The sequence below is a fragment of the Leuciscus leuciscus genome, assembly GCF_965113295.1.
Source record: "Leuciscus leuciscus genome assembly, chromosome: 6".
NCBI lineage: Eukaryota > Metazoa > Chordata > Actinopteri > Cypriniformes > Leuciscidae > Leuciscus > Leuciscus leuciscus.
Window position 1 is genome coordinate 14949308 of NC_138730.1, and position 16821 is coordinate 14966128.

At 38.2% G+C, this 16821-nt stretch overlaps 1 protein-coding gene across 18 annotated transcripts in view; it reads left to right on the forward strand.

Annotated features, from left to right (window-relative positions):
• The first annotated feature begins 269 nt into the window (after positions 1-269).
• Positions 270-16821, forward strand: part of dlg1b (discs large MAGUK scaffold protein 1b) — a 127547-nt gene continuing 110995 nt past the window's right edge. For 6 of the 18 annotated variants that reach the window (XM_082173952.1, XM_082173963.1, XM_082173971.1 and 3 more), the window contains exons 1-3: positions 270-984; positions 1290-1421; positions 13171-13334. In XM_082173952.1, the coding sequence (XP_082030078.1) occupies positions 918-984; positions 1290-1421; positions 13171-13334 (363 nt within the window). In that variant the 5' untranslated portion in view covers positions 270-917. The remainder of the gene's footprint in view (positions 985-1289; positions 1422-13170; positions 13335-16821) is intronic. The other 12 variants (XM_082173956.1, XM_082173974.1, XM_082173975.1 and 9 more) reach the window with 5 other exon arrangements.

Consider the following 16821-nt stretch of genomic DNA (forward strand, 5'->3'; position numbering starts at 1 on the left):
GGATTGTTAAGTCAAAGCTGGTGTCATAACCGTGCATGTTTCATTTGAATTGGAAACACAATCTAGGCATAGCAATGTTCAATCACAATATTTACTTGTAAGAGCCTATATCCTCATATGGACCCTTGTTTACAGCACTAACCTGCTTGAGTCAGTAGTGAGTCTCCTTTAAGAAAGTGTGAAGTCTCACCTTCCCAACCCTGAGCTGAAAGGTAGCTCAGTCCCATGATTGGGCGGTCAAGGGTAGGGTCTAGAATCACGTGACATTCTTCCAACCCTGGGACGCCATTTTGGAGGAAAGTTTGGAATTTCTGACACATAGGAAGAAGAAAAAAAAAAGGAGGAGGAGATAACGAAAGAAGTTTGACGTTTAGGAAAACAATTCTCATTCCTCCGAAGGCGAAGAAGAATGAGGAAAAACTGCGGACGTGAGGATTTGAACCGCTTGTGTTGACACTGAGCCCTTCAAGCTCACGCGCAGGGAGGGAGGTGTATATTTGCAGTTTGGGGAGTTTTTTTTGGAAGCCCTCCTGCAACTGGCGGCGACATATGTTCAGTTTTTCCCCCGCAGCCGCGGAGCAGATTGGCGGCGGAGCCTGAATCGCAGCGTCTGTGTGTGTTTTGAATGGAAACGCAGGGCTGTCAGTGGAGTAAAGCTCGACTGTCGGGTTAAAGAAGTGCAGCTCGCGCTCGACTCTACAACCAAACGGCTCGTTTTCATATCAGCCCGAACCGTCCTCATGTTTTTTACCGGATAAACATTAGAGTTTCATGCCAACTGCGTCCGACTTACCCCCCTCTGACACTCTGGACGCACTCGTGTTGGGTGAGGAGCGTTGGTTTTATCATTGCGTGTTTTGTTAATTTCTGTCGCGAGCTCTGCTGGATTGGTTATCGTGCACGAGCCCAACCGAAACATGCCAGTCAGAAAAAAAGGTGAGATACACTTCGGATATACTTTTACACAATCTGGCACCGGAGCTGGTAAGTCACTTCTTTCAGAATGTAAAATATTAATATAATTTCTTATACCGCACTGTATCTCTAAGGTAACTGAAACTAACCTAAACTGTAAAAATATTTGGAAATAAGAACGGTCATACATTTTTGTTTTGTCCAGTCATCACCACATAGGTTTTAAAACTTATATCAAAGTCATTTACCACTTATTTAGGCTCTATTCACTCCTTAAGACGGCAGACGTAGAGACGAGTTTTTAAATATTTTCTGCGTTATACTCTTTCGTGTAATTATGTAATTACTGAAAACTGTCTGTCTGCTCTGTATAGATGCACAGAGGGCTCTGTTACTGCTGGAGGAATACCGGTCAAAACTCAGTAACACTGAAGACAGACAACTGAGAAACTCCATCCAGAGAGTCATCGACATCTTCCAGAGTAACCTCTTCCAGGCGCTTATAGGTACTACACTGTGTCATTCAGCACTTCCCTAGTCATAATGAAAGTACTGTGTCATGCTGCGATCATCTATCTATCTATCTATCTATCTATCTATCTATCTATCTATCTATCTATCTATCTATCTATCTATCTATCTATCTATCTATCTATCTGTCTATCTATCATCTGTCTGTCTGTCTAATTTTAATGTTACTTATTTCACAAAGGGGACACATGACAAGTGACTAAACTGTTTGGAGCCTTGTAGGATATGTTAAGTATCTATTATTCATTTATGAAGGGTTCATATTCAGTGTGTGGAGGTTGCTTGTGACATTTTCCCTCCAAAAGTTTGTGAGAGCGTGTCATTGCACAGATGTGTTGAGTAGTAAAAGCCAACCAGGGCCGTGTGTTACTCGAGCTATACTGTCATTTAATGGCTATTGCCCCGTTTCAGAGGGGTGAGAACTTCTGACATGTAGGCGACTGTGATACTAAAGGGTACCTAACACTGTGCTGTGAATGGTAAATACTTTGAAGCAGTGTAAACTATTGTTTAAAGTATTATCTGAGGATGTTCTTGTATAAAAAGATCTGATATGCATTAATTTTTTCTTGCAGTTTGTTTTGAGGAGCCACAAGACAGTGTCTCTTAGTTTTCTTATTTATTTATTTTTGATAGGGACAGTGCACATCAATCAACAGTCAGACACTGTACATATTAAGCCAGAGGTAACCAAGAGGCAAATTTTCATCTGTTGCCCCTTGCCAACTATAATAAAACATGTGTCAGTATAATAAAACCAAGTGGTTTTCAAACTTTTTAGACTGGCATACCCCCGGAGGCATTTAAGATCCTTCTGCGTTTACGTTCTCTCTTCCACTTAGACTGCTGTCACACCTTTTCCGTGAAGGAACAATATTTTGCCCCTTAAATTACTTTTTAGGTGCAATTTAATTTTTTACCTTTATTAAAACAAAGATTTCCTAAACCTATTAAATGTATGTCATGTTTTATATAAAATTCTTAAAATTCCATTCATTTAATTATTAATATAATAAATAATAATAATAATTCAATGAATTATGAATTCAATAAAATGTAAATAAAGCAATGAATTAAACTAAATCAATAATTGTAATGAAATCAGTATCAACAAAAGCTATCTTTGCACTGCAGTTGCATCTACTGTAGATGTATTTAGTTTAATCCTGCTCAGTGGCATCAATTCAATTACAATGGTATAGGCTAAATAATGTTATGAGAATGTTTTAAGTAAAAAAAAAGTTAAATAGAGAAATATGAAATTATGGCAAATTAAGTGATACTTTTAAATATCAAAACTGCCAGTAGGTGGTGGCAAGTCACTGTCTTAATGATTCGTTCGTTCGTTCGATCATTCCTTCGTTCATTCATTCGTTCATTCATTCATTCATTCAGTAACGAAGCAAGCGGCTGGCTGGATTTATGAATGGGTCATTGAATCATCGACTCTCCCGATTCGTTCAAAGCCGCAGATTTGTTCACTGACAAAACACTGGTTTTGAAGGTTTCACTGTGTGCTGCTGGCACACCAGTTCTGCTGCGGATTTTGTTGGAACTATTATTTTGTTTAGAAATAGAGCAAACAATACTGTTTAATGTACATTATTTAAAATGTCCTTTTTCATTGTTGAACTGTTGGAAAATTGCATTCTTACTCGTAAAATATGTTATCGCAGGGTGTGTTTTTGTGTCGAAGAGAGTTTGAGTCTTAAATCGATCTCTATGCACAGTCTGTGTCTATATTTGTTTGTCATGCTAGTAAGTGCTAAAACCCCACTTTTACAAGGGTACATTGTCGAGAACTGCAGTAATGTAGTCAAGTCACCTTCATTTATTTAGCGCTTTTAACAATATGGACTGTTTCAAAGCAGCTTTACAGTGATAATAGGAAATTACAGTAACAGAGATTGTCTTGGCTTTACAACAGCTCTAGAATAAAGTTATTGTCCAGCTAAAGTTAGTTTTGATCAATTCACTTCCGTTGCAAAGATCATTAGTTATTAACTTAGGGGCTAACACGACACCGTTCTAACAGAAAACCCTTAACGCGCTCCGGCCCGCTCATCTGCAGAATTATTTATCGATTTCGAGTAGCCATGTGAACCGGAACTATTTTGACAACGTTTTATCTGTACAGAGTTAAAGGCTTTCTCAGGGGAGAGACTAGTTGACACTTCAGGACTGCGTTGTCATCGTGTCCAGGCACTGGTCCTTCATCAGATTTGGATACGGCCTGGATCCGGCGGACTGCGGTAAACCTCGGGATAAACAGAGAGACTAATATTAGTGTAGACGCCATTCATATGATGTAACGAGTACATCAGGATTTATGGGAAGTGTTCCCGGTTCCGGCTGATCTAATCTATGCAGCCTAACATTGAATTATAGAAGTCTATAATGTGTTACGTGTATGCTAGGCCAAAGATATGTGTTTTTAGTCTAGCTTTGAACTGACAGAGTGTTTCTGCTTCCCAGACAATGTTAGGAAGACTGTTTCAAAGTTTTAGTGCTAAATAGGAGAAGGATCTACCGCCTGCAGTTGATTTTGATATTTTAGGTATTATCAACTGAACAGAATTTTGAGATCGCAATAGACGTGAAGGACTAGAATGCGTTAAGAGCTCGCTCAAGTACTGCGGAGCTAAACCATTTAGTGCTTTGTAAGTAATCACCAATATTTTTAAATGTATACGACGTTTAATAGGCAGCCAATGCAGTGTTGACAGAACCGGGCTAATATGGTCATACTTTCTGGTTCTGGTAAGAACTCGAGCTGCTGCGTTTTGGATCAGCTGTAGTTTGTTTATTAAGCGTGCAGGGCAACCACCCATTATAGCATTACAATAATCTAGCCTTGATGTCATGAACGCATGAACTAACTGTTCCGCATTTGTCATTGAGAGCACATGACGTAATTTAGAGATATTTTTAAGATGGAAGAATGCGGTTTTACAGATGCTAGAAACGTGATTTTCAAATGAAAGATTGGTATTAAAGAGCACAGCCAGGTTTCTAACCGACGTCGAAGCTTTGACAGAGCTGCCATCAAGTGTTAGACAGTATTCTAGGTAGTTTTTTAATGTAGTGCGATTTGCTAAGGCAGCATACTCTGCACGCAACCTATCAACCAACCCATATGCATGCTGCTTGTGTGGATGTAGGCAGTTTTTGACCGCAAAGATGATTTAATTTGATTGGATGTCATGTCATTTTACCTTTTACGGCACTACCGTTTTCCTGTTTTTACATTAGAGGCGGCATTTTGCCTCAGCGTTTTGTTTGCGTACTCCCTCTGTCACCTCACATACCCTAGTTTGGGAACCACTGTCTCAGGCAAGCTGTTGCAAACTAGGCAAACAAAGCAACTTCGAGGAATGCTGAACAGCCAGTTTGAGTTTCTCTGGGGTTTGACTGGCCGTGTGCCAGCGTCTTCCTGTGTTTGACCCTCAAGGTGTGGAGGCTTCCTGTAATAACTCAATCCCCTGTTTCCAATTCTTCTGAAAAAAACAAAAAGCATGAATGTTATATTGCTTGAGTTGTTAAATGGAAAGAGTGCTACTTTAGGCGTGCTTGGTTACTTGTTTAGGTTTGTCTGCTGAAATGCTGTTGTTTTAGGATAAAGACTGGTATAGCTTCCTCTTTGTGAATGTATTTCACTCATGTATGAAAAGCCAACTTAGAGACAGGGGGAACATTGCAAACATTTCAATTGCATATTACAAGGCACGCGAGTTGTATCTGCTTTCTGTTGTCCAGGCCAGAGCACTGTGTGTGCCTCACTGTTCTGTATCTCAGAAAACAGTCTTACTGTAAGCTGCCATGATGAATCGTTGTGCTCAACATTGCTGGATAAGTTCATACAACATGCGTGTAATCATCCTCATGCGTAGCCTCGTTCACGTTCACACAAACACGCGCAGAAATCCCTCTACTCGTATATGTCCTGCATGCACACGTGTTCTTAAGAGTGCCGCATTGGAGTGACGGATTCCAATTTGACTTTTCCTCAGATATGTATTTTAAAGGACAAACAAAATGTAATCCGTCTGTTGACATGATTACCCTAGTCCTAATCCGTAGGCTGATGATTTACGACGGTTTCTCTGAGAGAGCAGCGCATGCAGACTCGGTGCATGTCTCTCAATGATTAGAGCCTTAAGATCCCTCTCAGGATGCCAGAGAAGAAGAGTTAACCAGAGCAGGGCAGGTCTCCTCCTGCATGCAAAATGTGGGTCACAAGACAGACCAGGTTTACCCTTGACAGAACACACCCGCCTCACGAGTTTTTAGTTAATTGTTTTGAAAATGAGACTCGGAGTAGGGGTAAGATTAAATCACATTACCTAAAGTAGATAATGGCCAGGTTTTCTATTCACACACAGAAGAACCTTTTTTTTTTTTTTTTTAAAGCTCTTAGTGCTTCATAAAGAGCTGGAGTGGTGAATCTGATATCACACAGGCAGGCTGATATCTTTTCCTAATCTTCATTCAGAGGTCCTGCCTGAAACAGAATATGTAATGGATAAAAATCACTTCCTCAAGTAGATGGGATGCATGTCCTAAATCACATTGTAATCACTTGGGCAAGCTAGCCAAAAAAGCAATAATATACACTACCAGTCAAAAGTTTGGGATCGGTACGATTTTTTATTTTTTTTAAATAAGTCTCTTCTGCTCGCCAAGGCTGCATTTATTTGATTACAAATAAATGCAATAAAATAAATCAATACTTTTATTCATCAAGGATGAAGTTACAGTAAAGACATTTATAATGTTACAAATGATTCTATTTAAAATAAATGCTGTTCTTTTGAACTTTCTATTCATCAAAGAATCCTGAAAACTTTGATGATGAATGATTGAATGTTAAAAAATGCATTATGAAATGAATGTAGTTTTTATTTTGTTTAATTTTGTCAAGATTACTGTTAATCCCCCCCCCCCCCCCCCCCCGTATTTTTAATCAAGTAAATGCAGCCTTGGTGAGCAGAAGAGACTTCTTTTAAAAACATTAAAGATCTTACTGATCAAAAATTTTTGACTGGTAGTGTATTTTAAAATGATTTCCTTATGTGGCTGATTGTGGTCTTGTAAATTATTGTAATCTCCAAAGAACATCACAATTGTTTTATTAATTTCCTACAGAAAGCATTAACATAGCATAGTCTGTAAATGAGCCATCAGAAAATAAAGACATGTGTCAGAGGTAAAGAGACCCGGCAGGCTCTGTGAACTGGAGAAACTCTATCCTGTGGCTGCAGAGGTCTGTTAATCGGACGTCAATACAGCACTCTGTTTAAGGGCTGCCTTACCACAGATCTCATTCCGGAGGGAAAAAAGTGAACATGAGACTCTGAGAAACCTGGGAATCGGCTGAGAGTTACACCTCTGTTTTGATTGGCTCAGAGCGGATCTCCAATCAAATATAACAATCATCCACACAAACTTAAGGAGATTAAGTCCAGTTACAGATCTTTTGCCTTTTGCATCCTATTATGAATCCACTGTCATTTACATTAGCTGTTTTTTCTTCTGGTATTATAAAGATCACGTAAAACAAGACCATTTGTACTATAACAACTTGGTCATGGTACATGGTAGTACTTCTAAAATAGGCAGCGATTAAAAGTGTTAGAGCTCCATTTTTATCATGCACATTACGTTCTCTCAGAGCATGGATGGGGTCACTGAACTGACATGAATAAACAGAAGGCCTCGTAATGACATTGGTATCATACTAAGGGCAGTATTAACCTCTTAATACTGATTCTCAAACAATGATTAAAACAGAGTTCCTCACTCAGAAATTCGTGCTCATTAGTAATTTGCTCCTTCAGTCATAACTTCATCAGATGCCAGACTGATTTGCCACAGACCAGATTAAAGATCTAACTCATAACCTCACTGGTTATTGCTTTTTTTTTTTTCATCATATGCATGTTTTATCCTGGCTGACCAAAAGCCTAAGTTCAGCCATGTTGTTGACCATACTGTTTAAATCTGCTAGAACACACAGATGGCTTTGGAGTCAAAGGCCTGATGTGAGAAATATGCTTTTAAGCACAATTTGAACATGATTGGTTTTCCAGATGATGTTTGGGTTATTATTAATTATTAACGGAGGACGTCTGCGATTTACTGATTGGGATGGGATTGGGATTTCTGTGTCTGGTTGTGGTCTGTGGGGATTACTGAAGGTAATGTGCTCTGGATATTTGCGTCACAAAACTCATTCAAATGAACAATTTATATATGTGATTATAATTATTACGTTATGTACTTAACTCAACCCGAGCTGCTGAGCCATTTTCAAGAAAATGCTGAAGACGCATCTTTTTCATCAACACTTGACCCATTAATACTAACACTTACTATTCTATATCTATTTACATGTACTGTGCTGGACTAACTGGGGACTGGTCACAGCAATTGCATATTGTTTCCCAATTGTTGGTTTGATTGCTCTCCTCATTTGTAAGTCGCTTTGGATAAAAGCGTCTGCTAATTTAAATGATTAAATATAAATGTACTTTATTGAGGGGAGAAATTAATTAAGATGATGATCATACCTCACACTGCTGCTACAGTGGCCTTTTTTGAGCAGTTTGCAATCAGACTCTCTTCTCGTCAGATAGGATTCCTGCAGTACGCAAGCCACTAACTGTTATTTTACCCAGAAAGTTGGCATAAAGGTCAAAAGCGCAATGAGAAATGTAATTGTAATTACATTGTTCGATGAAGATAAAAATAAAAATCATACACCACAATCTCAGACACTCATATCTGGACAGATTAGATTTCTCACAGATTTTCCCCCGCAGTCAGTTGATAGTTTGCTCTATAGTTTTTACCGAGGTTGTGTGGAGAAAACATGATTCGATTTCAGGTTAAAATCGCAAAGCGCATTTGAGAAATACAAATTTACCAGACCGCCTCAGGGAAAAGTAGTTTCATCCGAAAATCACTTTTGGCTGTTGGTCCATAGTTTCCCTTCTGTAAGCGGAGCTTATTTGAGACAAATGCAAGGCGAACCTTGGCAAAGTGTAAACGCATCTGCTTGTTTAGGCTACTCTAATATTGGCATACTTAAATTTGGGACCCCCGCAATCCACAAGTAAGAGAGCTGCCATGGATGGAGCAAACACAAAACTCAAACACTAATTTACTACTCTAAAAATACAAAAAGTATACTTCAAACATACTTGTTCAGCATAACCGTACGTGATTGATTTGCTTGCAAATAGAGGGGTTTTCACCATCTGCTTCCTGATGTGCTTCAATGAGATTTACAGATGAAGTTATGAAATATTTTGCTCAGATATTGCAGCTGACTCAGCTAGAGTGCTGTGTAAATGCACACTCTTATATAATGCATTTTTAATTTGTTTGATGCATGATGATTCAGCACTTGAAAAATCGTTAGGTCCTTTGATTTATGTGTCCCGGATTGTTTTCAGTAAGATAGCGTAGTTTGTTCTCATCTCATCCCATCCCATCTCACCCCCACTTACTTTTGGACTGGTCGGTTGCCAATCTGAAGATGCACTTCATTTTGTGTTCTACAATTCTCTTATTATTTCTTAACACGTTAAAGGGTTAGTTCAACCAAAAATGAAAATTCTGTCAGTAATTACTCGCCCTCATGTCATTCCAAATCCGAACCCGTAAGACTTAAGTTCATCTTCGGAACACAAATTAAGACCTTTTTGATGAAATCTGAGTGATTTCTGTCCCTCTGTTGACAGCTACACAACGGACACTTTGACGCTTCAAAAAGTTCATAAAGAGATCGTAAAACTAATCCATATGAATTGAACAGTTTAGTCCAAATTTGAATCCAGATTTAATTAAAATTAAAATTTAATTTGCAGCAAACGTGCTGCGTAACACGAGAATGAATCTCATTGGTTCTTGCTGAAGCTCAAACGTGCTGCATAACACGAGAATGAATCTCATTGGTTCTTGCTGAAGCTCAAACGTGCTTCGTAACACGAGAATGAACCTCATTGGTTCTTGCTGAAGCTCAAACGTGCTTCGTGACATGAGAATGAACCTCATTGGTTCTCTCACGTCAAGCAAACATGCTTGAGCTTCCGTTTACCAAAACTGATGTGTTGATGAATGTTTATATGTAAATAAAAGTCTAAATTCAATCTGTTCATTATATACAGCGATCGAGTCTCTTCACTAAATTAGGACTAAACCACTAAACCACTAGTTTTACGAACTCTTTATAAACTTTTTGAAGTGTCAAAGTTGTAATTGTGTAGCTGTCAACTAGGGATGGCACGGTTCACAAAACCCACGGTTCGGTTTGTATCACGGTTTTAGGGTCACGGTTTTCAGTTCTGTACGGTTCTTGTTATTTTTTCTTTTAATCTTTAACACTCCAAAAATGTACTTCAGCATATGATATATAGCTTAATTATCTATTTATTTATTTATTTCATAAATGGGGCGTGTTTGCAAAACGCAGCTTCTCATTTCCCATTTCAAAGTAATATAGTGAGTGAGCGGTCACTGTGAGGAAACTTTCAGTGGCCCTGGAGGTCCATCCATCTGTAGTGAGAGCTACGTGGGGTGTATCGGACAGTTCTTTGTCAATTTCTCCTCGTGTCTCGTCATCATAGGCGTAATTTGCGGGTGGGACATGTACCCACCACTTTTTGCCAGGGTCGATATCTCGCAGCACGGATGTACCAATACAAATAAATAAAACATCTCCAGTTAACTAGCAAATTATTCGTTTCGTTCGTTTGTTAAATAAAAAGCAATCTAGCGCTGAAATGAGTTTTTTTAATCAAGTGATCAAAGTGCTTGTTGCCGCTGCGATCAGTGGCGCTGATACAGTGTTCTCTTGTGGCTCGCGCACACGCCGCACAGTCTTCACTCGGACGCGCGCTTCAATCCGTTGAGACTCTCTATTCGTTCCGGTGATATCACAAAACAAAATTCACACAAATCTGTCCCTGCTTGATTTACAACCACTGATAAACATAATCGGTTTTGATGAAAAAGAAAAAAAATATATATGAGTGCGGAATAGAACTCAGAACCTCTGACACGCTTGGCAAAAGTTCTGCCACTGGACCATTAAAGTACATATGTGAAACAGTCGATCTATGTATTTATTCACGTGAAAAAACAACATATAGTGGAGTAGATCTCATTAAATGTCTAAGTAAACCCAGTGTACTATTTAAATCGATTGCTGAACATCATAATGTTATTCTACAAACATCTGATTTATGATTTAGCATTGTATTAGCACGGGCACGAGGCTACATTGCCCATGCGTCGAAAACGTGCGACGCACACACGCACCGAACCGAGACAAGCGAACCGAACGGTTCAGATGTTTTTTCATGTACCGTGCCACCCCTACTGTCAACAGAGGGACAGAAAGCTCTCAGATTTAATCAAAAAGATCTTCATTTGTGTTCTGAAGATGAATGGAAAGTCTTACGGGTTTGGAACGACATGAGGGTTAGTAATTAATTACAGAATTTTCATTTTTGGGTGAAGTATCCCTTAACAGAGTTGTCACATAACCTGCTGTCAGATGTCACACATGTTATAAACAAGACATGCTTTGGAATAATGTCAGTCAGTAGCTATGTTTTTATCCAAAGTTGCACATTTAACTTTGTGAATAAAGCATTTGTTTCCATTCCATTCGTTCAGGAAACAAAATCATCAAACTGGCAAAAACTGGCACAAAATATATGGAGCTTGTTGCAATCGGGGAAGCCACTGTGGCTCTTTTTTTTCCCTACATCATAAATTACTTGTCTCAAAACGCGCACGCAAAGCACAATAAACGCTGTCATCATCTTGCGTTTGGATGCCTTTTGTTTGAAAACACAATCATGTGAGACACTTCTGGCAGGTCATTATACCAAATCATTCTGATGACAGACATTTGCTCAGGCATTTCAAAATGATCAAACCAACATTTAAGATGCTGTGCAAGTGCAAAAGTTTTTTGGGGGGCATTTTTTGATTTTTCTTGGCGTTTCCATGCTGCATTTTATTTCATTACATTTTTTATGCAATATACCAAAATGTGCATAAAATAGGTGGATGGAAACAACTAATGGCACAGTGACACACATACAAATGTCAGTTCCTTAATGTTAGGTGTTTCAATTTCCAGAACGGGATCAGTGATGACTTTTATGGTTTTTCATTAAAAAAAAAAGAAAAAAAAAAGTTGAAGGCCAGTGCATTTCACCTGAATAACTTTAGCATTTCGGTTTCAGTAAATAGATATCAGTATCTGTTTTTCTTTCTTTCTGTTGTTTTATTTTGAGAGTAGTTTTGACTGTGAGGTCAGTCAGATGTTAATTGGTAGGATTCTGTGTCAGCCTCCAGCTTCTCTAAGGCTTACAGGGCCATTGCCAAGTGAAAGAACAGCGATTAATCTCAAGAAATAAATCCTGGATTAGACACTTTCGTGTCCGTGGAACAAAACTTTTCTTTTTGACCAGCCTTAATACAGGCACCAAAGTCACATTTCAGATCTAAATATTAAAAAATGCTAAATTATTAATGGTCATAGCAGGACAAATCATGATCATTCTACTTCTACTACATTAGTTGGAGCTCAGTTACAAGCCAGTGGTTTTTTTAAAGGGGCTGTGAAGTTACTGGACTCAGTATTTCTACAGGGAAACCAGAGATGAGGGAATCACCCCCACCAGCTGCGTGCATTATAAAAATATTTATTCTCATTTCTGTGAAGCTCCATGTGATCCAGCATGTATTTTCAGCCCTGTTACCCAATCTCTTCCATGCATAGAAGACCTGTAACCCTCTGCTATTTTCTCTCTCGGCTGTGCGTCGACCAGCATAGTCAACCACAGCACGGCATTCTCTCGAACAGTCATTTCCCCTCTGCTTGTGGATGGGACTAGTTCCCTAATTTTCAAACCTTTTGCATATGTGAACAGTTTCTGTTTGTTTCATTGTCACAGTGTATGAACTTCTTATCTGCCACCTTTATACATAAATATGCCCTGTTTACTCACGACTGGGTGGTGGCTTTCAAATAAGTCCAAGACATTTTCATAATAAGAAGTTCATCTGTTGTTTTTGTTGAGGCCATGCGTGCTGACCCTTGTATCATTATGATTGTAACCTGATGAATGCTGTAACAGCTGTGAATGACCTTTAAATCTCCCGTGCCCTCCAGCTTCAGTCAACACTCTTGTTTGTAATCTTTAAATTGTTGTTCACTCCAGGATGTGTATTTATAGATGCATGCCATTAGCCACCAAATCACTTCAGAGACCCTGATCATTTATGAAGAAGATTTTAAAGCTGCACAATTAGTGTGTCCTTGAATGACCTTCAAAAATGTATCCATCACCCCGTAAAAAAAGGGATTTGAATACTTAAGCGACAACTAAAATGGACATTTTTTTTTTACACATATTTGGGCACTTTATAGTTGTCAAAGGTTAGAGAAACACATAATGAACTACGCCCTGTGTGAACTTTAGGGGAACTGAAACCATGAAGTCAATTTCTAGAATTAATAGCAGAAAGTACTTTTTTTATATGAAATTATCTGTGCAGTGAATACATTTATGTGTGACATAAGTGTCTAGAGTAAATAGTTTGTGGGCCCCTGTATCTTGCTTTTCCTTTTTAGTAAGCTCTCTCAGGTATGCCATTACAGAAAAATTTCCTGTTGAAAATGCATGTTTTCTCTTTTAACAGATATCCAGGAATTTTACGAAGTGACCTTATTGTATAATCAGAGATGTGGGGAATCGGTGAAAGTGCCCGATGTGATGCCCCCAATGAACCTGTGGGATTTCTCCAGCATTCAAAGCACAACGGTGACTTCAGACACCCTGCCCAGCCTTAGCACCAGCATAGAGGTAAGAGTACTAACATCTCACAAACAGTGTAAAAACATTGATGTTTTTAAAGAAAATGTCATGCTGCTTGTTTTTCATTAAACAAGTCATGCCACAACATGGTCGTTTAATTAGACAGCATTTAGATTACTAAGCACCAACCAAACATGACATGATTGACATGTTAATTGGGAATAGACGGTAGTCTTAAATATTAAATGAAAGGATGCTGTGCTGATGCTGTCATTTGGGCTTTTTTGTTCTTTAACATCATTTGTAACTGTTCTGGGGTGCATTTCCCAAAAGCAACTATGGGAAACAGCGTTCAATGGAGCTTGCGACCATAGTTGGGTAATGATGCTTTTGGGAAACGCACACCTGAACGGGAACGGAAATGTCTCCCCTACATGAAACACTTGTGCTTTTGCTGTTACACACTCTGATGTTATCATCAATCAGTCAATCTGAGAATCTGACATCTTGCTTTGCATGTTACCACAGAAGTCATTGTTGGTGGAATTCACTGTAATCCATCTTAAAGAGTCTACTGGAAATCATTCGCTGAATGACTCCTCACACTCACAGAAACTGTCGGAAAAGACACTGTCCTCCTGGATTCAGGGGGAGTTTTTCGGTCTCAGTAGATGTGCGTGATGCTGCTGAAAACAAATATGACAGAAGAGTCTTTACGCTCCATGGCTCTAACTGCAGTCTCTGTGCATGCTGTTTGAGAGCTTGAATACTTTAGTAGCAGATGTTCTCTTTCCCTGAGCAGAGGAACAGAATAATGTACTTATGCAGAATATCCTGAAAGAAAGCAATGTTCAGTCCCTAAATGACCTCTTAAAAGCACAACAAGATAGATAAGTTGTCACAGAATTGTTTCATTATTCTTTTTTAAGTAACTAAACTGAACAAGCAGTGAAAATTCATAATTTTTTTGAGTTTAGGAGAAGATATGCAGATACCTTCAGACTTTTGCGGCTTGATGTTTGCTTGTGTGTCTTGAAAAATTATTTCAGCGCTGGTCATTTCTCACCACACTTTTGAAAAATGTGGAGAAAAAATTGGGCGTGGAGAGGAAAAGAGAACATAACAATTGACTCTTCCAGTCAGTTTTATTTCTCTTTCAGTTAAAAATATCAAAGGTTCACAATGCCTACTACTAGTACTACATGCAAAAAAATAGTAAAAATATTATACATGGTTTTGTAAGCTTCATTACACACCATTACACACACCAATAATTATCTTTAATTTAATAGTAAAAAGCATGGTAAATATCACTTGTGAATAGACATGTGCCGGTATTCGATAATGCGATAAATCGCGGTAATGAATATGCACGATATTGTTATCGCGGGCACTTCAAAATACCGTGAAAAATAATAGATCCGAATTTAGATTTTTAGAACGCGCATTAGCTTATTTTCCATCTACCGCTTAAACAAACTGCGCAAAACACGTGCGCATTCTGATGTAAACAATCGCCACGTGTATAAGCATGCGGCCGGTGCGCACTTCTAGTCTAATGTAAACAGTCCTCACATGGAGAAGCAGCATGGCGGAAGGAGGAACGCCGCCGCCGATCTATCCGGATCCATCCCGCTTCTAAAAGCAGAGCTGCCAACTCGACGCATTCAGCGCGAGACTCCTCATACGCTCACGCCACACATCCGTTTTCTCCTATGGTTTTCTCACGCAGAGAAAAATCGCGGAGCAAAGAGGACACGAATACCGTCAAACAAGACAGAGCAGGTTACTTTTGATATGAAACAGGAGAACAATTGTGTCACAGAACGTTACATTTAAACTATTTAATGACCAGCAGCATGTTAGATGACTAAAACATATAGATAAAGAGGAGTATTTTGCTGAATATGTGCACTGCACTTTACATATTATATTTTTACTTGTGTCATTACATAATTGTTATTATAATGAAAACCACATTATATTTGATTTAATTAGTTATTTGTAACCTTTAAAAATACCAGCTGATAGGGTTCTATATGGTTACATAGCATTATGTGAGATATTTTTTTTCATGAGAAAAAAATAACGTGGGCTATCTACTGTAGCCTTCCTAATATTTATTCAAAATAAGTCAATATTGAATCAAGATTTAAATCAAATCCCAAGTATTGAATTGAAATCGTTAAATTTGTGTTAAGCAATACAAACAGTAGCCTACCAGTCATTGTACCATGTAATCATTGTAACATGTTGTCACTAAACTTAATAAAATTCAGTTTAGTTACCAAATGTTTTGACAATCACAATTACACCTTGTGATGCAAGTTTTATTTTATTTTTTACATCCCCCCCAAATCCATCTGTTTCTCATGTGCAATTCAAATACCGTGATAATACCGTATACCGTGATAAAAGATCACTCAATTAATCGCAGCATGAAAATGTGATACCGGCACATGCCTACTTGTGAACCATTTTTATTTTGCATAATTTATAATCAAGCTGCAATTTTTTCTAATTATGCTAATAGTGTGAACATAGAAAGTGTATCAAATGTTTATTCTAACATAATGTAATTGTGTGTTTTTAGGAAACATAACATGCCATGAAACATATCTTTATGGCAAGACAAAGGATTCAGGCTCTTTATTCCAAAGTTTCCAAAGTTCATTCCCAGTTTCAAATGTCATTCTACCATAGAATGCTATAAAACACCGTAATGAAAGAGTTCTCCTCAATGTCCATTGTTGTGCATAGTTGAAGAAACACTCACTACTATTTTTAGTTTACTTGCTGTGTAGATAAGCTTTGGCAGTCTAAGGTAACTCCTACCTTTTTCATATGCCCCATCACAATCAGTGAAAAGTTTTCTCTGTAAACGCAATATGCATTTACAAAAACTGGGTATAACGAGATGATATTATTCTACTCACCCTTAAACCATCGGATATTAAAAGGACATTTAAAAGAAAACAAAAAAAGAAAAAATCAGGAGGAAAAGAATTCAGCGACTGAAAAGAGCTCTTGCCATATATATTCTTGTTACCATGACACATAATATAGAACATGATGGACATTACAGCTCATTCAGTCAAACTGTCGGATAAGGATTATTTGTAGCATAACCTTATGATTTGAAATAATTTTTTGTTTAAGTCTTTTTGAGTGGAACATCCCCAAACTGGAAGTGCCTCCCATAATCTAAAGCGCAATAGTCTTGTGAGGTCTTGTAAGTGTGGATACAGTTTGTTTTACTAAAAGTTACTAAACAAGTTTTGCTCAACTACAGGATAACATCTGACAATTGTGAAAGAACTAAAAAGATTATATATAAATAAACATGCGTTGTGCCTAGCTTCTCAGAGTTCTACAAAATTAGATTAATTGATCGCTTGTAATAACAATAATGATGTTAGTTAGTGACTTGTCAGAACACATTCTTGGTGTCTTACCATAAAAACATTGTGTAAACAGTGTTGATGTAGTTTGCATGTTTGGATCAGTCTGTTTGTCACAACACCACCACCTGCCT